The 26,662-nt window shown below is 42.9% G+C and overlaps 2 protein-coding genes across 2 annotated transcripts; one reads left to right on the top strand and one right to left on the bottom strand.

Annotated features, from left to right (window-relative positions):
• The first annotated feature begins 74 nt into the window (after positions 1–74).
• Positions 75–1,621, top strand: fkbp14 (FKBP prolyl isomerase 14). The gene is made up of 4 exons (XM_084556256.1): positions 75–404; positions 693–844; positions 956–1,083; positions 1,185–1,621. The coding sequence occupies exons 1-4, from the start codon at positions 208–210 to the stop codon at positions 1,341–1,343; spliced, it is 636 nt and encodes a 211-aa protein (XP_084412382.1). The 5' UTR covers positions 75–207; the 3' UTR covers positions 1,344–1,621.
• A 923-nt stretch (positions 1,622–2,544) lies between these two features.
• Positions 2,545–26,188, bottom strand: chn2 (chimerin 2). The gene is made up of 13 exons (XM_084557508.1): positions 25,397–26,188; positions 17,351–17,389; positions 15,882–15,937; positions 14,071–14,102; positions 13,714–13,827; positions 13,291–13,561; positions 7,842–7,925; positions 6,851–6,935; positions 5,507–5,680; positions 5,162–5,239; positions 4,832–4,969; positions 4,638–4,743; positions 2,545–4,112 (listed from the first exon to the last, which is right to left on the bottom strand). The coding sequence occupies exons 1-13, from the start codon at positions 25,443–25,445 to the stop codon at positions 3,941–3,943; spliced, it is 1,398 nt and encodes a 465-aa protein (XP_084413634.1). The 5' UTR covers positions 25,446–26,188; the 3' UTR covers positions 2,545–3,940.
• Positions 26,189–26,662: the final 474 nt, after the last annotated feature.

Here is a 26,662-nt window from a genome sequence, read left to right as displayed (position 1 = left end):
AGCGTGGAGATCGTAGGTGAAAGGCGGGGCTTTGTAAATATATTGTCCAATTAGAGTAGAGGAAGGAGGGCTGACAGCTGAGCAGCGGTGGCATCCGTAGCAGAAGTTGGCTGCCACGTATATGGCTTTTCTGTTTTATACTTTATTTTAGACTCTCTGTTTTATGGAAATACTGTAAAGTTTTAGGAGTAAGTGAGCTCAGTCAAAATGCTGTTTTTTTCTCTTTGTTCGATACTGCCCTCATTGTTTGTGTCTGTCACTGGGGGAAAACTGCCCGAGCCCGAAGTGAAAATTGAGGTGATACACAAACCCTTCATGTGTTCCCGAAAGTCTAAATATGGAGACATGCTTCTTGTGCATTACGATGGATTCCTGGAGAGTAATGGCACTTTGTTTCATTCCAGGTAATAAACTCTAATAACATGTGCATGCAGTGATTTTAGCAGAATCCCTGTGTAGAAAAGAAACTATAATAGGGTCAGTGCTTTTGTAGTAGCTGTAATATATAAGTTATATATGGAGTTCATTTGTTTACCTTACAAACAAGATAAAAAATGATAGCCTTAGTATAGACAAACATCAGATTTACTATACAAGCACAGCTTTCTCATAAAAGTTGATAATCTTCCACAATGACTTCACCCGTATTGGACACATCTGTGGACTGCATTGATCTGTTTGACACTTTGCAGCCGCAAACAAGGGGATAGGAATCCTGTATGGTTCACCCTTGGGATCCGAGAGGTGCTGAAGGGTTGGGATAAGGGTCTGCAGAACATGTGCGCGGGAGAACGTAGGAAGCTCACCATCCCTCCATCACTGGGTTACGGCAAGGAAGGACAAGGTAACACAGACTGTGACACAAAGAAAGATGTTGAAGAAGGTCTGCCTCCAGTATCCCCTTCCTCATCCACCGTAATACACCGTTTATGTGGACATTGTGCTTCGTTTGCAGGCAAGATTCCTCCAAGCAGCACCCTCATTTTTGACATTGAGCTCATGGAGATCAAAAACGGGCCCCGGTCACACGAAACTTTCCGGGACATGGATCTCAACGATGACTGGAAGCTCTCCAGACAGGAGGTGTGGATTTCTTTTTACCTGCCTTTCCTGTAATAAGCATATATACCTGCCATGCACCGTAAAGATGTAGAGGATGATTTTTGTTTCTGTTCACGTTTCAGGTGAAAGAGTTCTTGAAGAAGGAATTCGAAAGACATGGCTATTCAGCTAATGACACACACCACGAAGTGATGGTTGATGACATCTTTAAAAATGAGGATGAAGATAAAGACGGTTTTATATCTTCCAGGGAATTCACCTACCAACATGACGAGCTCTGAAGGACTGAGTCTGTTAAGTCTGGAAAAGAAGTTTGAGGAGATTCCTTCAAAACAGCAAGAAGATGAATTGTGAATTAGTTCCTGGGCAGATTTAAGCACAATTCTCTCAATAGGTTAATTTTTTTTATACTAGTTTGAACAGTGTTATCACAGTGTTGGTGGGAGTTTCATGACATCAGTAATATATTTATATTTCCATTGCACATGCACCGACAGCGGCATCACAGATGTATTTACAATTGATTTGTTTATGTAACTTAATAAAATATACCTTTTTGAAACAACTTTGTGTGAATTAATCTGAGCTTTACAATCATATATGCATATTTATGTGCGCAGTCAGATGCAGCGATGTGATACCGACTGGATGATAGATCTTTTCTGTGTATATCTTCAGTAGTCACTAGATGGCACTCATGTCCTTGAAGTATGAAACGATTCCAACTCTTAAATGCCTTCAAATAACAACAATACTAGTGGTCAGCTTCTGGTTGCCAGAGTAAATCGAGAGTAAATCATGAGGATGTTGTAATACGGTGTATTCATGTAATAGAGTGTTGGTCACTTGCAATGATTTTAAGCCTCAATGGAAACGTTTTTAAAAAAAATATTATTCAAATATGATGTTTTCTTGAACCCTCAGTAGAAAACAATCTTTTCGAGTGGTTTTAAAAATCTCCAACAAGGTCGGGGAAAACCTTAATTTGACATCAGTGAGTGACTCTTGTCACACTTGTAATTCTGTCAAATTGTACGCATCATATGTCAAACATCATGTGAGTCCAAACCGTTTGCTTTCCATTAAGAGGCCATATGAATGCTATATAGAATATAGATGGCTTAGGGATCAATCATCGGGCTAATAATGTTCCATCTGAGTCAGCTATGCAGCTGCAACATGAAGCACAGTGTTTGAAAGATCAAAGAAGTCACTGAAACATGGGATCACTGTCTCTCTGGTCTCACATTTTCCTTTAAACCACGTGAAGTAAAGCTTCCAAAAAAATTTGCTGAGCACTGACTGCAAATTGTGAATTTCCCAAGATGAACTGACTCCAGAAGTTCAGATGATGCAATGAGAAGGAAGAGGAGGCAATCTCCCCGCCACTCCATACACATTTCAGACTTTAAAAAGACAGGATGTGAAAACTGCAACGCAACAATGTCCTACTTCTCTCCAAGAGCACCACTGTTTTTCCTCACTGATTTAGTTCATCTGGTATCTGGCAAATTTCCACCGTGCTGACCACACCTTCAGGTAAAATTGATTCAGTGGGCAGATTCAGCAGCAAGGGGAGGCTGATTATTGAATGAGGCACTCTAGCTAAAAACCAAAAACAAAAGCCTGTGAGTCAGTCTGCTTCAGGCGATAAGCAGTCTTCGACAGGCTTCTACTGGACTGTGGATCACTTGTAAACTATGAAAAACTACAGGTCACAGTATTTCAAACTCAACTTTCACATCCTTTAATAAATCATCATTTCATAAATTACATTTGAATTGAAACCGTCACAAAAATACAATTTGATAAAATGGACTCGTAGAAAGGATTCAAACCATCAAAGTATGAAAGGTACTGTATTTGTATGGTGACGAATGGCGTTCATGAAGTGAATGGGAACTCCTGCTGCACTGAGCAATATTACTGGCATGAAAAAAAAAAAACAGCGATAATCTTTCTTCCTCTTGACAATTTTCCAAATTACAGCATGTACTGTGCACTGAAACGCTGCAGCACAGCCAACACGGCATGTGTACAGAAGAGATTTGCTTATGTGTCACAGTTTTCTATGGGGCTTGAAATAACGACCAGTGTTTTATCCACTTCTGTGTTCCTCACACAGCATTGAATACACTGAAAACCAAAGTGGTAAGATCCACAAACCACTGCTCTTCTGACTTTTTCTTTTGCGAACCATTTTCGATTTAGACATCAGCTACATCATTCTCAACAGAATATATTATAGTGACAAAGGAACAGAGTTGCAGAGTTGAAGACAAAAATAAACATCTTTACAAAATAAATCTTTTACACTTGTTGCAAAAAAAGTGCTATATGAGCGCCCAGTCGTCTCATTTCTTATGTTTTAGTACACACAGTTAAAATTCTGATCATTGCGTGATCTGATTTTATGTACAATAAAAGGATCCATGTTGTTTCGTTCCATTTTTAACTAGAGTTCCCACATGTGAGAGCAGTACGTTGGCTGATGTGCGAGGCTTGATTTACACGGCACCGTGCCTTCACTGACTGATCCCACACAGCGCTGTCATCATGACTGAGTCTACACCAGGTAGTGACAGTCTTCAAATGAAACAGAGGAGGGAACAGCACTGTAGGTAGTTAAAAATGACAGGATCCTGTCCAAATGTAAAAATGATGGTCTTGGCTTAGTATGCAAACCCAAAACGTACAGTAACAAGACAATGTCATCACTAAACCAACTTATACTAGAACTGTCATGCGAGAAATAAGAGCTCAGTTTGATCACAGACTATTTTGAATCTTAATCAGAATCAAGGTGGCTTGAATTTCCTTTTTGACAGAATAAATAGTCGTTCTTTCAGTCTCCTGCAAGGCCTGCATGCCTCGGTCCTTAGAACAAGACATCTTCATGCTCTATTATAAGCTGCACCACCAGCTTCTGCTGCCTCATGTCATTCAGGGTTGTCAAGGCATTCTGCTCCGGCGGCTGCATTAGAGTTGGACCAAAGACAATCCCCAGGTTCTCAGCATTCATTAAATTGTCCTTTTCGAACATTGTTACCCTGAAAAACAAAAGACGGGAAATGTATGAGGAGCGTGGCAATAGGACAAATACAAACGATTTAACATGTTTTTGAAAATCTGAAAGTTTTCCTTTGGGGGCAAGTGTTGATTCATTTCAGACAAAATACAAAATTCATCATCTATTTATTATCCCATGATTGAGTGATTTTCAAGAAACAAGAAAAGACAAAAAACACTTGAAATGCACAAATGTAATTTATGAAATAAGGCAAATACTCTCCTAAAGCTGCGGGCATTGTAAGAAAATAGTCCCCAGCAGCTAGCTGGGGACTATTTTCAGCTGTGGATTTATACACTGCTCTGGTGGGTATTTTTGGCAGCAGGAGGATGTGTGTTGGGGTCTCAAAATAACCTTCAGTGCCTATGTTTTTGGTAACGAAACTACATGCGAGCTGTGTGATTCAATTGTGTGTTTTAATAGTTTTTTGGTCAGAAGAGTAGCTCCATGGCACGGAGTCAAGCAATTAGATCAACTCACTGATTTACAGACAAGTGCAACTGACCTCTTGAGGTGAGCCATCAGGTAGCGTAGGGTCTCATAGTGGGCCGGGGGAAGCTGCAGTAAACCTTCATGGATGGCCTCCAGTCTGGATTCCGCATTTGGAATTTCTGCATCACATTAGTGAAACCATTAGTATCGCTGCAGAATAGTACTAACAGAATAATGGCATGGAATTGCCCAGAGATGAGCTCTTACTTGCAGCTTGAATAAATTTGGAGTACAAGTCAAACGTAATGACTGGAATGGGGAGATCTCGTAAGTAGAGCTTCAAAGCACCAGCAATTATGTTGATGTCTGCGTAGGCAATGGCACTGATGTCAGCTTTTTCACCATCTGTTGATAAAAAAACAAGAAAAACAAATCAGAAAAGGTATGTATAATAAAATTTGACTGTTGACTTGTGTGAGCCGTACAATTTCGCGCAGTGCTGCAGCTGAAACAAGCACCTCATCTAAAGCTGTGAACCCGTGAACTAAAACCTCAGAGTCTGAAATCCCGGGGCAATCAATGTTGTTGTCAACAAACCTCGGTCAAAGGCGAGCCTCACATCCTCAATGTGCTCTGAGAAGCCAGACACTCTGTAGAGACCTTCTGATTTCATACCTGCAACAGAAGATTAGAAGGGTTGTCTCAGTCCTATTGGACGTTTTGGTAGCGGATCAAGAGACATAAAAATGATCCTGACAATACTTCAGGTCTCTATTGTAACAGAAGTATAAAGTTAATATAAGCTAATAAAGTCAATAAGTTAATAGAAGTGTATGATGCCAGAAAACACATTTTTTTTGTGTTAAACATTTATTAATCAAAGGTTTTCATTTTCTGCTTTCACTGTAATGACTCATGAGATCAAATGATGATTAACTCTACCTCTCAGCTCTATCTCTCGGATACACATGTCCACCACCATGGGTCGCGTGGTGTTGTGAGCCTTGACAAGCGTTGTGAGGTCACAGCTAAACACTTTCTTTATCCTGCGCAGGTCCGGCTGGCAGTCACTGGGAACCAGTTTGGAGCACTGTTTGTGTACATTCAGGCCGCAGTCTAGCAAAAAAAAAACGAGATAAACAGAGAACGGGGGGGGGGGGGGGGGGGGGGAGAGATTAGTCTCAGACTGATGATAACACAGCCATCATAGCAGGCTTAAGACAGCAGTTTGAAAAGGTTTCCCAGAGTCAATGATAAACTGCACTGTCAGACAGCACAGCTGCAGCTAAGCTGTCTCAGTACACTGCGCCAAAGGTAGATAAGCACAGACATGGCAGGCAGCATGGGTGGGGGTTCTTGTAGTTTTAGTCACATGGAGTGTGTTGGACAGCTGGTGAGATCAGTGTGTGTGTGTGCGTGTGTGCGAAGTTCGCCTGTGTGGCAGCACGGCTTGGAATTGAAGGTTTTGAGGGAGCCATGATTGTAGACGAGGGGTGTTCATCTGAAATCATTCATCACAAAGACGTTTTTTTGCCGCATGAGCGACGTTAAAGCCGGTGTACTGATTGGGGTCCACGTTTTCAGTCAGAGCTCGCAGAGAGAGTGTAGAAAGAGATAAGAAGAAAAAAAAAATAGAGAGGCTAGACAGACTGAGAGAGGACAAAGAAGTCTCTCCTGCTTCCCATAGCACATGAGGTGTCTGATGATACAAATGTTTGCCTCTGGCTTATCAGCATGGCAAGTCTCAACAACAAACACTCTGTTTAGGACGAGAGCAACCAAGTCCAACCAGTGCACGCTGCTCTCAGGACTGCGTTTGTGCAGTGAATGAATCTTGTGGGGCCCAGAAATCCCCCACAGCTCTAATCAATTCGACTTGTGTTTGACCTGCATTTATCTCAGTTAGGACATTTTTATATTTTGTTTGTCATGATGTTTACTGATGTAACTTTAAGCTGGATATAAATGCTGTCCGCACTCTCCATCACATGACACCGATGACATTTTGCTTTCATTTTGATATGATTGAGAAAGCTGTGATTACATAAAAGTGCCTGCGCCTCGCTGGATTTGAATATGCCTTGATGAGTCACTGACAAGAGAATCTCAAGTTGTTTGTCACAAAATGCAACAGGAAAAAGGAAAATAACCATAAAACTGAACTGAAACATGCGCGAAAGACAGAGTTAGCCACAGATCATACACAAATTGTATAATCCCCGATTTATGTAACACGAACTTTTCATGTTATCCGTGACATGTGGTTTGGAGGCTGGATATAGTTACCTGAGCAGCGGACTCCCTGGGCGATGAGGCCCCACATGAAGTTGGCACAATACTCGCACCAGTGCGGCCCTCGAAAGGTATGTACCTGTGGTCCGAAACACACACATAAACACACACCACATCAATGTCCAGTTCAAACTGAAGCCCATACCCTTTGATGTTCCGGGCCGTGATTACACTGTGATCCCAAACTACACTGGATGGAACCCCTCGCCAAACGAGAACATTTGTATACACAAGGCAGATTAAAGGATTTTCTCCAATGTGTCTGGCATCTGCTCCTGAGCAATCGGATACATGCAGGCAAGCAAAGAGGCAAGCCTCGGAGTCGAAATAACAGATGTACACCCACTGTGCCCCCAGAAGCACAGATAAGATGACATGCAAGAGTCATCACACACAATTACGCGCACACACACCTTCATTGATACTTTGAATAGGTAACAGTGGAGTAATGAGTGAAGTGGGCATACGACAGGTGGTGAGTGGATGGTTTTTTTGTTCCTTTTCAAAGGGGAACTAAACAAAAAGCCGTGGGTTGATATAACCTTCGTGTTAACTGAAACCCAAGATACAATTGCAAGAATGTTAAGGCGCCCGGGGGTAAAGTATCCCCAAATTCTCCTTTGTATATTTAAAGAACCACCACTCCGTTCTACTTCTGTTTCAAAGCACTCAGACACAGCTCGTTAATAGTTTTTTACAAAGCCTTAATAAAATGGATCTAAGAGCTTTAAAATCAATGCTGATCAATGGGTTCTGCTGTTAATGGGTTGCGGTATAATGTGGGCATTAGTTCCCCTCAGTGCACATGGGTGTCAGCTGCATGTGCTCTCATCAACAGCGGCACACACTATGATGGGACAGGCAAACATATGAGGCAGGCAAAACCACAACTCTAGATCGATCTCTCTAAATCTGTTGCAAAAAGGGGCTGATATAAACGATAAGTCCTTTGTTTTGTCACTTACATTAAGCAAAAACTACTCACCTTAAAATTGTGGATCTTTTCGTAGGAGCACTGCTTTTCAGGTGTGTCTTTCAAGGCACTCCGTCGCACCAGAGGTGAGGTGATCTGTGGACAAGAGGCCAACAGTTTAATAGGCTTCCAGAGAAGAGTCCCCTTGCTACCCAGCTTGACTCCCAGAGCCAAAGCCAGCAGCTCCTGACGCTTCCTCTCCTGTCGTTTAGCCTTGTGGGTAATCAGCTCTGCTCCTAAACCTCCACGGGTTTCTTCAGCCTCCATGCTCGTCTGGTCCGGTTCCCAGAGACTCTCCATCTCCTCTGTGGTTAGGTGTGACGGGGAGACGTGGGTGCTGTGCAGCAGACGCTGCCGGCAACACCCCAACGCAGAGGTAGCAGCTACGCTCCACTCCCCTCTGACCCAGGAGGGCGAGTGATGAGAGCCAGCACGGCTTTGACTCTGCATCTAGTCTGAATCCGGTGGGAGCAGTGAGCAAGAAGAGCAGGGGAAACAGGAGCGGTAGTGGGCGGCCTGAGGGCAGGAGTGTGCCTCAAACAATGGTCCTCTTTCACACGCCCAGGAAGGGAAGGGAGAGAGAGAGAAAACAGGGTCCTAGATGTGGAGGGGCCAGGAGGTTGAGAGGGAGGGCAGTCGGTGCTGTCAGGACCACTTCACACAGCTCAACAGCTCTCAAAAGCAGGATCAATAGTGCAGACGCCCCCTATATAGCACAGAGCATACTCCCATTAGTACACTGCCTTCCGGACACACTCCACTTCACTTAACTGGAGATAATGCTCCACTGCCAGCGACTCTCAGTCAGCACTGGGTCCTCTAAACGGGTCACTCGCCTGCTCAAAGACAGACCCAAGACTGTCCGGTCTGACAGAGCAGAGGCTGTGTGTCGTTCAAACAGATCTTGACCTCCAGCTAAGTCAGTCGGCCGGTGGAATTCCCCACACTGCCGTCCAGACTGGAACTTCCAGACGCTCTGACTGCAGACTACTCATGCCTATCACAGTCAGATGTCTCGGAGGACCAGCAGAGACAGACCATTAACTAGGATTGCGAGGGATTACCGCCATAATCCTTACACAAGGAATAATCTCGCAGTTCAAAATCCACATAAAATCCCATAGGGAGCTCATCGTAAAGTCTACAGCCATACAGTTCTGTTGCTTTTTTTTTTTTCCCAGTAGGGGGTTGTTGCTATGTTCACGGTGAATTTGTCCATATTAGCTCTGCCCGGAGACAACAAGTAAACAGCACGCACAAGGCTGGATGCTTTTCTAACTATCAACAAGCTCTGAATCAAGGCATAGCAACGCATGAAATGCCAAATATCATCAAGGTTCTCTGTGCCCTACAACACATAACAGCTGAGCCCACACATGCATCGCAAAAATAAGGTTGAAGTGATTTATTAAGCGGAGTGGAAAGGTCAGAAAGCCATTCAGTATTGGATTTGTGATGATAAAAAGCCAGAGCGAACGTAGAGTGGTGATGCAGAGAGGAAAAGACCCAAAGGGCAACTGCAAAGTTGAGATAAAATGAAAGGTTTGGCTGCGTCTATAGGCTGACGAGGCTCACTGAGGCAAAGTACAAAAAAAAAAGCACTGCTGTGGACTTTTTGTGTCCCGGCTATTTCTCATTGTGTCGGATGCCTGTGGGGCATGAGCAGAATGTCTCATAGCTGCAAGAGTGACGGGACAGGTGAAGATATTTGTCATTGTGGCTGACATTCTTTGAAAAGACCTGCACATACTATACCATGCAATTCAGCTCTACGGCTAAGTCTGCAAGGACACACCACTAGGAGATATTTTAGCCTTGTGAGGAAGGAGGAAGGGAGGGAGGGAGGGAGGGAGACAAGGACTGTGCTCTTTGTCTGCAGGCAGATGGCTTCTTGTCTCTTAAAGACGAGCTTGGAAGAAAGGACACAAAAGGTGGTCGCACAACAAGCTCTGCTCTCTTTTCAGTAGCCTGACTCTTTTATTCCTGCAAGGCTTTGTGAGAGCACAGCTGAGTGGACTGAGTTGTGAGTAGAATTATGGGAGAACAGCGCAGTGGACACTGGCACATTGAGACAACAGGATACATCACAAACAAAACAACTCTAACAACATATCTAACAAATAGAAAAAGAGGCACACTGTGAAGCGTCAAAAGATATCGAACACTGAGGAAATTAGCGCTTTTGTCGTCACTGGGAACATAAAAAATAAAAATAAAACAAAATTCTGAGTCTGGGACTAAAAATAAATAGCCAATTACTTTTAAAAGCATGTACAAGTACACTGACACCGCTGCAATTTTACAAGTAAAATCCTTAAATAGCTGTTTCTGCATTTTTATAGCATGCAACCTCGGGGCAAAACAGGTAATTATCCCAACAAACAACATGACAATTTCTTTGAAAATAGTTCCAGGGCTTGAAAGCGGACTAGTCTGTCAGGGGCCCCGCTGAGATTAAACCAGCGTGGTGAGTATTAGGAGCATAGTGGCAGAGGTTTCAGCCACTGAGCAAATTCCTGCACACGCAAAGAAACTCAGAAGGTTGATTTAGGTGGAGTCAAGTACCCCCTTTCATTTTAATTACGCAAACGTTCGCAGGCAAGGCATTATATAGGTATCAACCCGACACCGAGTAAATACACATGAATTTCGACTATACAGTGAAGCCACTGTGACTGTAAGGCCTTCGGGTGTGGCTGCTGTGTAATTGGTAAACATGGACTTCAAACTGCGACCACAGATTCGAGCCATCCGGCCGGGTCCCTGCTTCTCGGACACGTAACATGCGAGCAGAGAGAAGACAAGCTTTTCTTTTGGGGAGTCATTGGCGGGTCGTTTTTTTTTGTTTTTTTTTTTTATTTAAATGCTGCCTGACAAAGCCTGCCATTATCACGGCTGTCACAGACTAAGATGCTCATGTAGAGAAGTTGGCAGGAGGAATACGTAGTTAGTTTCACAAAAGCTCCAAGATAACTGACAGTCTGACATTTAGCTAGAGACATGGCCCACATTTATTTGCCAAGGGGACGTTACTGGAAAGTACAGTCCAGGAAATTTTTAAACACAAATGAAATCCAACAGTCTGTAGGACTCCAGGGGCATCCTAGAGGTTAGCATCTGGAGCACTAAGTTTATTTAAAACCACAACAGGTCATTGGACTACTAACTTACCAGCAGCCGTAAGGTCAAAAATTCTTGCATTAATGGCTCAAGTCTCAAGTTACAGAGAGCAAACTGAAGACTGGCAAATATTAATACTGCAAACGGCGGTCCTGCTGACAGGGCTGTCATCTGTCTGTCACTGACTGACAATCTATAGGCTGACATTTTGAAGACAAAGAATCCCCAAAGCAATAAATCAGAGGTGAGGGACAGCCAAGAAGGACACAGCAGATGAAATCTCAGAAAAATAAAAAGACAGAAGAAAACATGACTATCTGTTAATAATAGTAATTAAAAAAAAGAGGATGAGTTTAAGCACCATCATCGCTCCCCAAAGACAGGAAGAAACAAGTTAATATTGCCACCTAGTGGAGGGGGACTTTTTTTTTCCACTAAAAAAAACAAAAAACTAAACAAAAACAGAAGCACAGAACCGTTCCACGCTGATAAATCATTCACAGACTTTAATCTGACAACAGCCAGTGATTACAGTGCGTCTCACCCAAGATCATGGAGTCTGATACGGACGGCAGGCAGAGCAAAGTCCCAGTCCCCTCGGTCATCATTACCTTTCAGCAGAGGTAATCAAGCATAGCCACAGTGCACACACCCAGGGGCTACAGGGATAATGTACATCTCACAGGACAAAGTGTCCTCTCAGAGGCTTTCTCATTCTACTGTAAATGTGCTGCATTTGCTGAGCGGGGAACAACAATTCGACCAAGTGTCTGTGCAAACGCTCAGTGAAAAGTAGCTGGTGCTGTGGCTCACAGTTGATGAGAAGATTTTTCCTGAATGAGATGCACTGATTACCAACACTTAAAACATCTGGTTATGCAACTATTCTGGATTATTATGATTTATTGACTATAACTGAAGGCTTAAATAAAAGGAGGGCCTTTAAATAACAAATGGAGATGGTCACTTATCAAGGATGTTTCTTCATCCCCGAGACAGTTAACAGTGAAAGTCAAGGCTGGTTGTAGAACTAATTATTAGAGTCTAGGGGAATATTTAATTAGCTTAGCTTTCTCCAATTAACAAAACCATCTCCAAAGATGTTAAATCTGAAAGTGCAGAGTTAGGTGAGAAGGTTGGCAAGGATCTTTGCCCAAAAGCCCTATTCACACGGGACTAGTTTTTTCTGGGGACCTCAGTGTAATTTGTAATAATAGCGGAGGTGATCACTGTGATCTTAATCCTGCGCGATGTCCGTGATTTAAAAAATTACGCTGCAAATTATCTACCCTGTTTCTCCTAGCACAGAGGTCCTGTGATAACACTAATCCAGTGCAAATCGGTATCTCTGTGATTTGGGGGGGTGTTTTTAATTTTTCAACTTTTGATTGATTCAAAGATTTTTTCTGCCTCTTGTCACTTAAGAATTATGAAGGATGTGCTGCAAATCAAAGTTTGGACAGATGTTGGGGAAAGTCAAGATGTCACTGACCCATTCACACATTTAGACGGATGAAATCATTAAATCAAGCGTTAATGTGTTCATCTGCAAAGGTGGAGTTGGTTTAAATACTGTTTCGTGACGTCCCCAGATAAAACTAATCCCGTGCGAATAGGGCTGAAGAAACCTCACAAAAATTAATGCTCCTGGTCTGGTCTGCCACATGTCATGACATGTCCATACATTTTGGATTTAGTACAGATTAAAAGTATTAGCTTTAACACTTTAAATGGGGAGCTTTAGAGATGACTGTGGGTGGAATTTGCCGAGTGCCATGACACCTCTGTCGGTATTTTATTCTCCCATAGAGAAAGGAGAGTATTGATTTACTCTTTACTCTGATTCCAACTACAAGAATGTGGAGTAGTGTGCTAGAGCTGAATGCCATAAATAGTTTTCAGTGTATCAGTTAACTCAACGTGAAACAAGCGGAAAAGGATGAATCGTTATTTGGTGTGACCAATTCTCACAGGGTAACTTGTGCACAGCATTTCCCAGCTACTTGGCAGGTAGGTTGTTCAATCTTGGAGACTTGCCACAGTTCTTCTGTGGGTTTAGCCTGTCAAAGTGTCTACTGTCTCCTCAGATAATCCCAGACTGACTCCATGATGATGAGATCGGGACTCTGGGAGCTATACTTTGTCACATGACTCCTCGTTCTTCCTGTCACTGAGGAGTTTTTTATGATTCTGGCTGTATATTTGTCTGTCATGCTGCAGAATAAATGTGGGACCCATCACATGTGCCTAACGAGCCCCAGCATCAGCCCTAAAGCGCCGGAGACTTCCGCACACTACAGGGCGGTGCGCAACATCTGCTCAGTTCGTTCATAAAACTCACCCTTTCATCTCTCTGGAAGGTGACCCTGCGCGGTTCTGTGCGTCCGCGGCTCAGCCTGTGCACCATTTTGTCCTTGAGCAGCGACGTGTAACCAAGATGCTCATAGATGGGGTTCGTGGTCATTTTGGCGATGTACTCCGCTGCCTTGGTCTCGATGTAAAGAGTGATGAGCGCGTCCGTCACGAGGTCATGGACGGACTCGAACCTCTTCTCCCCGACAAAGTGCTTCCCATCATAGAACAATCTGTAGTTAAGGGTCTGGTGCCCGAACCTGGATTGAGATTTGTGGATGAGGATGTAGTTGAAGAGAGACAGAGGAGAGGTTGAGCAGTGCGGTGAACAAGGTGGAGACTGAGTGAGTGGTGGGCTGCTGATAGAGGCGACCTTTCAGAGAAAGGACCTGCATGCTGATGGGTTTGGTACCTTAAGGCCAAGGTGTGTGTCCCTGGCTGTCTTTGGCTCTCCCTGATGAGGTAAGAACCCTCTGCTCCCGCCAGCAGCTCATCTGCATAATCTCGAGAGATCATGCCATGAAATCTGTAAAATAGGTATCACACTTGATCTAATGCAGTTTTATCCTGAAGCATAGATGCACATAATGGACACTGACCTCTTATTCTAAGCATCTATTCAGTGCAAACAAACATTCACATATATACACCCATTTAAACTTTAACCACCATCTCATGCCAGGCAATAACAATGAACGAAACCATTATCTGCACAGTAGCATTTAAAAACAAAGGCATAAAAAACGATGAGTCATTAAGTCACACTCACTCTCTGCCGTAGTATTTGGGTCTGGTCTCCATCTGTAAACCAGAAGAAGAAACATTGGCTGTGGAAGCACGATACGTAAGCTCAATTGAACAGCTTTGCAAATTGTTCTTGCGGCCGGTGTGAAAGATAAAGGACTCCCCACCACAGGACAGATTATCTCCATCTGTGCCCCCGCGTCTATTCGCAGCTACCAAACCATAAAGCCGGAGGAACGGGGAGTGTGGAGATGAATTAGAACCAGCACGATAAAGCAGCTGCTAGTAGGTGACCAGCTGCAAGAAATAAATATTCGGCGCGTTAGCGTGTCACACGAGGCCGTGTAGTGCGTCTGGCTTACAAATCTTCCCCAAAATACAGCTGGAATCTTGAACCTAATATTAAATAACAGACATCACCATAATAAATAAAGAGCTTTTTTTTTTTTTTTTTGTCAAAGATCCAGACCCTTTTTCCTCACACTGTGACACACTGTGACAAAGCTCTCTCTTGTAATTCACAGCTAACATCAAAATAGATTTGTTAATATGTCAAACATGATTTTGTGCTCAATTACCGGACAGTCACTAATCTCACATAACCATTCTGCAGTTTTCACTTTGCTCATCAAAGTGCGACAAGACTGAAAATAGGATGAGACATGCATCCTTTCTGTGTATAATAGAAGACTGGCAGCACTCTCAGCTCTACTAATGTAGCTGAGAGAATAAAGTATGTGCCGTCTGTCATTACAAAGAGCTCCAGCCCTTTGCAGTCGGTCACCGTTCTTGGTGCTTATTATCAAGTCTTTTAGGTAGCATCAAAGCACCTTCAAGGTTATCCCAGGACCTCCAAAAAACTGTCCACCAAATTGTGTCTCCAAATAAATGGGAGAGAACAAACCGCGCTGAACGATTGCTTAGGATCAATTTTCTAACTCTAGCATACTTTCAAGTTTAAACAGTTACTCATGAGGTGTTTAAAGAAGCAGTGAGTCACTCCCCACAGGTTACTGATTGAGTCTGGCTTCCAGCTGCCAGACTCAATCATTTCTCAATGAAGGTTTTCCTGGGTAAAAAACTGAGTTCGCCAGATGCAGTGTGGCTTAGTGGACTGCTTTGTGAAGGGAAAGAAATGGGGCCAGCAGGTGTTACAGTTTGCTCTAGTGCCTAGCCACATGTTCAACAGTGATACTGAACATTTAGCAGTAATAAACACATAAGGAATATAATCACGGAGAGGACTCGTGTCTTACTTGTATATTATAACGGGATAATTTTCCTGTTAAGATCTTAAATGTTCACTGTGAAACAACTCTTTCTGTCTGTGAGCTGAATATTTGATGTTTGCTGCCAAAATAAGTTCATTCATTCGTTCATTTTCTGTAACCGCTTGTCCTCTGGAGGATTCCGGGGGGGCTGGAGCCTATCCCAGCTGTCATCGGGCGAGAGGCGGGGAACACCCTGGACAGGTCGCCAGTCCATTGCAAGGCTAACACAGAGAGATAGACAACCATTCACTCTCACATGCACACCTACGGCCAATTTAAAATCACCAGTTAACCTAACGAGCATGTCTTTGGACAGTGGGAGGAAGCCGGAGTACCCGCAGAGAACCCACACAGACACAGGGAGAACATGCAAACTCCACACAGAACTCCACCGCCGATGGATTCAAACCCAGAACTTTCTCACTGTGAGGCATCAATCAAATACTTTGTTAATCATTTTCAGATCATTCATTAATATCCTGCGTGCGTCTGGAACTGAAGTTGTTACCAACTTGACGTATTACACGTTTTACTCTGTTTGGACATTTTAGAAACACATACTGACCTCATGAGGACACGTGATCCTCTTTGGTCTCGGGGCTTCCTGCTGTAGCTGGTACACTGTTACAGAAACATGCGAGTTAATGAAGGCACAGCTTAGTGCAAGCTGTAATTTCATGCAGATTCTCTCCCTGAAAATAAACAGTTAAGAGGAAGGAGACAAAGTAGGTTTTGTGGCATTTATACACTGAGCTCTAATGGATGTTAAATCGTGCTCCCACTTAATTGACTTTAGCCTGGCTTCTGATCACTGCTCTGTGTGCCGAGGTACAAAATTAGCCATTAGCTCATGTAGGCTGATAAGCAATGAGTTATTTATATGACAGGAGCCTTCAACGTGAAATCTTATTTTGTGTGAATTAAGACCCGCTGTTCATTAACTTAATGTGCAATTGTAACTACACACCTTACATGCAACTTCAAAACTGAAACAAAGGTACACACGCACACACTGCAAGCTTCCTATTTACTAGCTGCAGTTAAAGGGTTGGGAGTACTGATGTGAAGAAAAGGAAAAACAGATATGAGAGATTCTTCTTTTCCCGAGAGCTGGATGTCTGTCAGTGTAGGTCTGTCAGTATGTCCATTTTTTTTCAAGCCATCACGTGCCTAGCACTGGAGTTTCTCTTTTATTTGACAAACTGACACATTTTGCTCGATGTGGATGAGGACTACAACGTACAGTGTCCTCATTACTAACAACCCGAGACTAGAGCAAAGAAATCGCTGCGTTAGGCTGAGCTAAGTCTTCAAAACAGCAGATTCTCTTGGCAGGGGGAAGGAAGACTCCTGATTTTCATGTGTTGTCAGGCTGATTTAAGCCATCCAGCGAGATCTGGACATCATCCATTCCTATGACACAGAGACCTCTAAAAATATCTCAGCAGAGGACCTGAGGAGTCAGAGGGGAGGCTTCAGAAAAGCCGCATTATTAGAAAATCACACAGATGAGATGGTTAATCGGAGGGAAAGTCATTAAAAACGCTATAAATTGTAACTGGTTAAACTAAATGTAGGACAGACACCGTTTCCAGCTTCAGCAATCTGTGCTCAGCTTCAGCGCAGGCATCATATATACTCTGAGGAGTCAAACCATTTCCTCCCACATGGCAAAAACGTTGTATAATGAGGTGGGTGTTCTGAGGACCCCATTTTAGCTGAGCCTCCACTGCAGGTAGAAAATCTTATTTTGCTGGGTGCTGGTAACCTATTTTAGTGAGAGATCAGGAATCCGCTGCTTTGCCTTTGTGCATTTGTGATTGTGTTCTGTGGGAGAGTGCGTTTGAGTGTGTGCACAGCCTTCTGGAAACAGCAATGTTATTGTACTATGTATGCCAAAATGTACAAAAGTAAATGTCTTCAGCATAATTTATAGGCCACAAACAAACGCAGTTATTTAAAGAAGCACGTTAAGAGGGTCAGAGTCAGATCAAAATACAGCTAATCAGAGTATAAAATTAATTAATTACTCACAGTAGGACTTCCATATGGGTGGCTGATAATCCTCAGGGTCTGAAAAACACAAAAATACAACAGCAGTTATAAACTCTGATAACAGACTGGCCTGTTTTCTCTCATTAAAAACTTTCTATCCGGTTCCCGGTGGGTTAAATGTGAGCCCTTCACCATGGTTATGTCACCGTTGTTCATCTCTCTGCTATAATTATGCATATGGATTCACACCGTGCAGCTGCCTCTTGAGATGCACCAGCGGAGACACTTCTAATCAGCGTCTCTGCCTCGAGGACAATCAATACCGATGTCCGCTCGCTTTGCTAAACATTGCGTCGGCACGCTCCTGATCTCTGTTAACCAAAGACGAGGTCCAGAAAACATAAAAACCTCTGTGCCGAGATAAGAGCGCAAACACACCAATTAAAATTAAGAAAAGTAAGAACAAAATGAATGTCACCGCCACGAGACGCGGCAGGACCCCCTCTGGGAAATGTGGTGGCTGAGTTGTGATTAAGAGAACACTCACACTGGATTATGTGATGGAGTGTGGAGTTACATTAGCTCGAGAAAAGTAGGAGAGCTGAGGGAGAAATGCCCTGCAGCAAGTCATATTATACTGAAATTCCTACTGAGCAAAGTAATATCTTGTAATACACTTAGAATGTTTCACTAAATTAGCCAAATATGAGAGCAATATAATATCCTGGCTGGCATAATGGTATAATGTGCAGTTATAATCACTCCTACACAGATCTGACAAGACAAGGCTTAAATTATTTGTTGTTTCTGATGTTTTTAACCGCGTCTAACAGAGCAGATCCATCATGTGTTGAGAATTTTTATGTCAAGTTGCAGTTTCCAAGGCCATAAATCAACCTTCAAACAGTGATGTTCCTTTTGCATTACGGTACATACACTGTTGTAACTGTTTGCTATTTTGAAGATACTATCTATTGCAATATTTATACAGCTAAAACATATCTTAACACATCTTAACATATCTGAGCCCTTAGCAAGTCTCTGCTTGGCTGGCATTGACACACTGTGTGCATCCAGAATGAAAGAAATGGTCATTTCATCACTTTGTTCCAGTAATTATTCACAAGGTGAAGTGCTGAAATAGTCCAGGTTGACAACTGTACTGGGGTGAGTCAAGAGGAGTCAAGGGGAGTTAGGAGGAGTCAGGAGGACTCAGGCTCCACCAAGGTGGTGACAGACAGTGCCACCCACACTGAGCTTCAAAACCGCTCATCTGGAATCCTATTGGTGGCGTCCCAGAGGGTTCATCTATCTCTAAAGTTCAAAGATTACAAGCAAAACACAAAGATCTAGAGTACAGCTTAATACCACACAAGTCCCCAAGCAAGCATTTAAGATTATAACAGACCTCACACAGATTCTACGCAATCACTTTGACCTAATGCCATCAGGAATGTGTTATAGATTGCCTGTATGTAAACATAACGCAGAAATCTGTGCACTGTGCATGTTGGTGGCCACTTTGTAGACTGGTCTCTAACATGTAAACCATAGACTGTACAAGGATTGACTACTAGGACTCAACAGCTTCTCAAAAGTGAAGCCAAAGCAAGTAGAGCTCCCCCTGGTGACTGGCTGCAGTATAGGTCATAACCATCCACTAACATGGAGGGGGTGGAGCTAAACTAAAACACTAAAATACAGCTCAAAAATGTTCAGGGATGGTTTCCGTCATGTTAGGTAGTTAATATAATGTTGACGCATGTTCACGTGTCCATTTTTCTGCTAAGTGTCGTTTTAGTTAGTTATTTGACGTTACAGAAACAGGATGTCACATCATGACTGCAAGTTGCCATGCCAACCGTTCCGCAAAGCAATCCCAAATGACTGCGAGAGTTGTACAGCGTATAATTCAACATTTCCTTGTAACTGGTGGAGGTAGAGCAGAGCGCAGTGTTAATTAAACTAAAACACTAGTGAGCCTGGAGGAAGTGTGGGCGAGTCATCGAAAACGCAGCTCCGCGTGGCTCCACTCTCAGACAGTACTGCGCAGACTTCTGGCCCCAAACTTGCAAGATGGCGCCACCCATATCCCCGGGAGCAGCATCAGTTTGGCCTGTGCAAGGAAGTGGGGACACGTTGTCCATATTTTTATTCAGTCTATGGTGTAAATATGTGAATAAATGGTGGATTGCAACATGCTGTCTTAAATTCTCCCTCAAAGGGACAGACAACATGCTTTTGAATTAAATAGAAAAAAATGTGCCTGCAGCTTTGACACTGACTGGAGGGGACCATTTCAGATAATATCACTCATGGTGGCCTACAGCTATTGCACAGTCAGATGGCACTGTAGTGCATACCATATGCACAAAAGAGCTAGCGTACGCCACTCCCAGTGCCGCTGCCACGAGGAAGATTCAACTGTGCGAACAATGAATCATATTGATCCAGAAGATACAAGCAAAGAATTCCTTTGAATTTATCGGCAGATCAGCGTCACACCCCTTTGGCTAGAGAGAGGGAGCGAAATGAAACACACCTCAGAGGGGATGGAAAACGATTAATGCAAACCAGTGTGCACTTGTTGGATACTGGAACTGAGGTGCAAGCAGCTAAACTGTGCAACTCATTACTTGCGTCAGTGTTAAACATTGTATCACTAAAGTCTGTGTTTTATTTTTGTGTGTTCAGCTGATGGCATTTGAAGAGAAGAGCAGGCTATCAAACGGTTTACTTCATGCTGTTTTCTCCTGCTCGCCGCAGCAGGGAGTTTGACTGGAGGCTCAGTGCAACATTATCAAGGAAAAAAAGCTCATCATTGCTTCTCATCATAATGGCACGGTTACTGTGGAAATTCATTACAAAGACAAGACATATAATCAAAAGCTGAATAGTTATGTAAATGATGAAAAGGCAAGATGTTTTTGAGATAATGCGGTTGCTGAAGTCCTTCACATACAGCTAAATAGCCCTCATGCTCAGTTTACTGATGTGTGGCTAAGCTGCCCTGGAAAATACATTGTTCAAACGCTGAAGCTTTGTCACTGTGTACGGCGCTGGCAACGGTCTGAAAGATTTATTCCACTGCGGCTTATTTAAAGAATGTGATTTCATCTGGTCTGCTGCCAAATATTCTCTTTTAAATCTAATTCTTGTTAATGACAAATGGCATTTCAGCCTGGAATCCAGCAACAGTTCCGGCTGCAAAAAAAAAAGAAAGGAGCTCTTAAGGTTTGCTTCACATGCCAATGCTGCCATACTATGCAAACATGCAAGCATGTGCATAATCGTCGAGCTGCTCTAACCTACCCACTCTTACCCCCACACAGACGAGAATGCAAGCGCGCACGCGGACATGAGCACGCAGGAATCCACAGAACATCAAAAAGAATTTCTAAGTGGCTCAGAGTTTGTGCGGCGTCTGATGATCAGGGAGAATTTAAGATTCTGGAGCAGCCAGGGGGGGTTCTTCCCCCGAAGAAATAGCTATTAATTGTGTTGCCCTCCATTACTCACCAGTCAGAAGCATTCAATAAAATAATTACCGGCGGGTGTTTGCTTCGGTGACAAAGAGAATATGTGATGAATAAAGATCGTGCTGAGACTTTTATCCCCGGAGATAACGTCTGCTCTGCAGTCTGTGCACAAGCAAAAATATATTCAGCTTCAGCACATAAACAGTGACTTGTGTTGAGGTGTGCTGAGTAGATGGCCGACAACAAGCATTTTATGACCTGTGCAGAATACGGTGAATAAAAACAATAAGTCAACTGAAAAGACGATGCAATGCGACTTATCTGGCAATGCAATATTATTTGTTTAGGGAGATACCTAAAATAAAATGGAGATGATTAGTGAATTTGCAAGCTGCACATCTGTCATTTGTCATTCTAAGATCTTGGCAACGTATATGTATCCTACAGCAGCTAAAAAGAAGATAACAGCTTTACACAGTAGTGGAAATGAGTAATATACGGGTGCATCTTTTTAATTTCATGATAAGAGTTTACTGGGCTATAATCAGACCGTTTTATGATCTGTTCTTGGGCGTCACTCTTATTGTAACCTTAGCAAAGCAATGATCCTGATGACCAAGTTAGGACAGAGATTTGCTATGCATATTCAAAAGAGGAGAAAAACTTTAAAGGACCCCTTGAAGATGAATTAAAGCACAGTGCTTTGAATAATATTTCGAATCTGACATGACCTGTTCCATTAAAAAAATCAATTACATAGTTAGAACGTCTTAAAATCATTAAAATACCTCCTGTCTCATCAATAAATCAATTATTAAAGTCGGTTTTCAAAGTATGGGCAATGCAGACATCAAAATTCGACACTTCCCCTGTGTAGATTTCACCTGAAGCACCAGATGGTTTGCTACATAGAACCACCTGAGAAGTCCTCCCTGGAAACTCTACGGAAAGGGAAGGGATTTTCAGAAAAAGGAAAAAACATACTTGGCAGGTGACTGCATGAACCATCTGTCTGCGACCACCTTTCACTGGCTGACTTTAACCAATCCGAGGCACAAACCAGAAGAGGATACACAACAGGCACCAGTCTAAGGAGCTTTGAAGTCTTTTGCACATAAAAGGCGCACACTAAATGTTGTTTTTCGGATGAACACTCACCTCTCGCTGCCGTCACCTTGAGCTGTTATGACACCCAAAACAAACCCTTTGCTGCACAGGCGCAGATTGGCCGGACTACATGAAACATGCATGGGTAAAGTGACCTTGTGATCTCGCTAGAGGCTAGCTGCCTCACAGGGTAGAAGAGTGGAGGATGCCTATTGGACCAAAACTGTTTCCCAAACCAGTTGCAATGTCATAAATCCTGATTTCAGATGCATGCTTTAAGCTCATGGCATGGAGAGCACAGAGAAACGTTCCACTTTTAGCACATCAATTTGAAAAAAAAGAAAAAAGCCTTCTAGTGTCTGAACATAACATCATTCAGTGAAGCTCAAGTGAAGACAAGTACCAATGACAAAAACATATTTCTGAGTGTAGGGGGTTTTAATTTCACACTCCCCTGAAATGCTTTTAGCTTGATCCTACATTACACTTATGAATGATTTATATAAACTTACAGCCAATAGTGTATTTGTTTCATTTTTAATGAGGTAGTTGTTCTGTCAGCTCAAGTTTTTCCTTCCAAATCCTCCCATTCACAGCATGTAGATAAGCATAACATTACATTTTCCTAATTTTAACAGTCTGAATTTATTCTTTCTTAATAATACTTTTGAGACAATAATTATGACTATGCATGATTTGAGTTGGTCATATCAGAGAAGGGTCATCAATCAGCCTCATATAAGTCTGACATTTATTCACATACATAACTGGCATTAAGAAAAGACACATTCTGGAGCAGATCTCTGTGTGCAACGCCACAAATACTGCACATACAGACCGTCAATACACACAGACACACACAACACAAGATCATGTCAGTGGGAAGCAGCAGAGCTGCAGCAGGGAGACCATCTGTGGATTACACTGGTCCAAAACAAGAGTTTCAACACTGTCTTAGAGCTGACCAGATACCATGTGACAGGTATGATGGCGCCTCTTTGGAGCGGGCTCATGTGCTGCTCGGCTGGGCACCCGTAGGGACAGGGTGCTGTTAACAAGAGCTGTTATGTGTGTTTAAACAGGGAAGGCTGTCATTTGCTAACCTGATTCTGACATTTCCTCAGTGTCTGCATCTGCTGTCATTATTAATCTTGCATTGACGTCTAACGTACGCACAACCAGAGCTGGAATACTTGTGGGACAAACTTGCCCCTTCGCTGTTTCTGTAAAACATGCAGGTCATTTCTGTAAATCACTCACTCAATCGTGTACGTGACACAAATCCACTGCCACGCGGGAGAGGATAACAAACAGAAGTACCGGAGAGACTCTGGGGTGAACTGCAGCATTTCAGAAAAACATGTGCAGGATGGTGATGAGCAGACTGCCTCTCTCTGTAATATAAATTCTGCCTCCCTGACCAATTTTGTCATTTAAGGCCTGGAGCTGAAGACACACTTCCATGCTGTATGCCTCAATTTATTTTCAAAGCTTTATTTCCTGGAGGAGCCTGGCAAATGGTGTGCTACTGGTACAGTACACACTTCCATGCCTACACCCATGCCAAGAATGTGTATGAATCTTCCTGATAGAGACAAAAGAAACCTTTCATGGGAAAGGAAGAGGCTGCTACATACAAGTTGCAGTCTTTCTGGTATGTCTGTCTCAATATTAAAACAGAGCACATCTATTCATTTGAGGATTCAGTTAAACAGTGTGTGTATATATATGTATTGCATTCTCCCCATTACAAGGTGGTTTACACTTTGATAATTTACAGGAAGTACAGAAATAAATCAATATTCGCTTCCATTATGTAATAACCTTTACTACTATCATACATCAGCACTGAGTACAAAAAGCTGCCATCACTGACACCTTGATTGATCGCACGGACGAGTTGGACGAACAATATTTACACGATTTACACACCGTCTTCCAGAAAATAGCCTAAAAAGAAAAGATTATCCGGTTAAACTTATCACTGGAAGCAGCTGAGACATCCACACCAACAGCACTCTGTTTGCAGCCAGAATAGATGACCTAATATGAAGCACAAATTGAGCAGAGATTCATTTTTTTTGACTCATATGCCTCATAGACATGATTATTCAAATGTTGTGTCTGGCTGCCAAAGAGCTCTGCATGAAAATAATAATACCCTTGTGACAACCACGCTATCCCTGGCAGCAGCGCAGCTTGTAACCTCTGATAATTATATTGAAAGCCCAACAGTAATGACAACCCTCCAATGCCACAGAAAGAAAAGACTTTCCTCTTAAAGCAGCAGCGGTCAAACAGTAAATCTGCTGCTTTCTGAAACGCACACATGAGATAATGCTTTGTGAAGCATGTGGTTACCGCAGGCTATATCAGCTTGGAAACGACTGTCTGTCCCTCCCATTGGGCAGTACCTTGGGAAATGTGATGCTGCTGTGTGGTTGAGGTTAGGATCCAGAGACAGTAAGAAAGTAAAACAAACACTGTATTGTACATACAATGCAACGTCCTCAACGAACCTACAAAAGATAAAAACGCTGCTTCATGCACAATTCTGATTTTTTTTCTCAGGTGTTCATGAGGGGAAAAAGAAACTTTGACTTTCTATAGTTTCTATAGTGAGATACAGAAACCTAAATGCTGAGCTTGGTATTATTTACAGTCTTTCCCTCCCACTGTCTTTCTCTCTCTTTCACACACACACACACACACAAGCCTCTGGTTGCTGCTGAGGCTTCCACATCAAACAGTGCTGTGATAGTGGAGTTTGTACTTTATACTCTGGCAAACACGAGCAACGTGCTTTATCAGCACAGAGTGGGGCTATGCACAGAAACAAGCGTGGTGCTGCTCTTTTATTGGGGGTTTATTTGAACAGCTGCTAACCCGCTCTCCGCTCTCATTCCGTGCCAGCTGAACCCTGAAAATTACATTTCGCCAAATATATTATAGGTGCTAATCACATATGCAAAGGGGATTGAGCGCACTGTAGCATATCAGGAAAAACGGCAGGCTTACACAGGCCAAAGATAATCCTTCTATGCAGCCAAGTGGAAAGTCAAAGAAAAACACAGAATTGTGGAGATGATTGGCAATGTAAGGATAACATCCAAACCCATTGTCACACCGACTGCATCTCACTCCTAACCAATGTGCACACAAAAAGCTTCCCCTTCCATCCAATACTTCCACCACATGCATCCAGTTGTAGCAGATGGTGATGATTTCCTGTTATCATAAATCCTATATCACAGCACTTACACTTTAATGGAATTTAACTAACACCTGTGAGACAGATGAAGCAATGTGAAGATGTCACATCTGATGGTGCATGTGGTTGTGATGAGCATATGCATGATCTGCAGGATTATGTGAACATAATGAAAAAGTTTGAGCCAAATTAAACAAGAACTATCAAGAAAATATTAAAATATGAGGTCATTATTATTATTATTATTGTTATTATTATTATTATTATTACCATTATCTGAACTCTTACCAGAGGACACAGATGAACCTGAGAGGCTTGAGTTGCTGGATGCTGCCATCCCAACCAGTTTCACGACTCGGTCACTCCCGTTTGGCCAAGGTGGACTCACAAGTGCTCGTCCCCGGAGGTGTCTCCATTTCTCTCAGTGTGCTTCACCCTTGACGGCTGCCTGGTGATCAGTTCACGCTGTCGTTTGATCCCGAGCCCACCACCCGTCGGTGAATCTGCTGATCCCGTGCGTCCGCTCGCTGTGCGCCTTCGCCGAGGAGCTCACACTGCCGCATACGCTGGAGGTGCTGCCGCCTCAGACAGCCTAAAAAACGGACAGCTCTGGAGGAACACGTTCCGCGGATCGGCTCCTGCAAACCATCTCCCCGCGCTGGACGAAATCTGTAGGTTTAAATGCGTGTGGCATGCAGAAATGAGCTACGGTTTCCATGTGCCACTTTAAGGATTGTAATAAACACACTACACCGCAGCGTGTAGACGCGCCTTCTTAAAGTGAAAGTTTGGAGCAGTGTTTGCCAGATGTAAGCAATCCCGTCTGGCAAAAATAAAGCCCAAGACCACCGACTTTAGTTCTGATCACGAAACCTCCCACATTCTACAATGTTTTTCTGGAAACTCACTCTTATGTGATTCATGCAGAGTGCCAACTGGTAAAACCACACCATGCCAGATTTGGCACTGCATAGTTTCAACAGATATCATGTTAAGTCATGTTGGTTTGAAGGAGCCATGAGAATCTCTGTGTTTTTGCCCCATCTGGTGGTCAGCCCTCTTTGCCACAAGTTCAAATGGATGTTGTGTTTGAAACGTCAACCTACAGATTTTAAATGTACTTAACACCCAGCTGCTATAAAGCTGCATGCTTTATGATTGCACTGTGCAGTTTATGTGCAACTGGACTTCTCAGTGAAAAAGGGTTGAGTAGGTTGCAAGTCAGTGTCACAGGTAAAGGGAAATCATAGCATAACTGTATCGAAACAGTAACTGTTAAAGCATTAGTTAGATTTGACACTAACAGACTTTAGAATAAGGCAAATTAGCTATTAGTAGGCCTACCCTTCCTCCACACCTCTTCACCTGAGCAGCTACATCCCTGTCCACATTTTCATCCTTTCAGTTTTAGACATAAATCTCATATCCAGTGTTATGTAGTAAATTACCAACCCAGACTACATACAGCATCCATCCCACATAGAGCAGCCTTCACGTTCACTCCCACTGGAGTTTCACCCTGATCCGTCTAAATTTGTTTTTCCACGTCTTTTA

This window comes from Chelon labrosus, assembly GCF_963514085.1.
Source record: "Chelon labrosus genome assembly, chromosome: 12".
Taxonomy (NCBI): Eukaryota; Metazoa; Chordata; class Actinopteri; order Mugiliformes; family Mugilidae; genus Chelon; species Chelon labrosus.
Note: the sequence above shows the minus strand (reverse complement) of the source record. Positions and strands in the feature narration are given on the sequence as shown.

What these genes read in the sequence shown, in the direction of transcription:
- chn2 (XM_084557508.1), bottom strand. Translation starts at nt 25,445, where the DNA reads ATGGCAGCATCCAGCAACTCAAGCCTCTCAGGTTCATCTGTGTCCTCT. An exon ending in CCCAAATACTACGGCAGAGA is followed by an intron (nt 13,828 to 14,070) that starts GTGAGTGTGACT and finishes CCTATTTTACAG; the next exon opens with ATTTCATGGCATGATCTCTC. An exon ending in CAAATTTATTCAAGCTGCAA is followed by an intron (nt 4,744 to 4,831) that starts GTAAGAGCTCAT and finishes AATGTGATGCAG; the next exon opens with AAATTCCAAATGCGGAATCC.
- fkbp14 (XM_084556256.1), top strand. Translation starts at nt 208, where the DNA reads ATGCTGTTTTTTTCTCTTTGTTCGATACTGCCCTCATTGTTTGTGTCT. An exon ending in GGCACTTTGTTTCATTCCAG is followed by an intron (nt 405 to 692) that starts GTAATAAACTCT and finishes GACACTTTGCAG; the next exon opens with CCGCAAACAAGGGGATAGGA. An exon ending in GGAAGCTCTCCAGACAGGAG is followed by an intron (nt 1,084 to 1,184) that starts GTGTGGATTTCT and finishes TTCACGTTTCAG; the next exon opens with GTGAAAGAGTTCTTGAAGAA.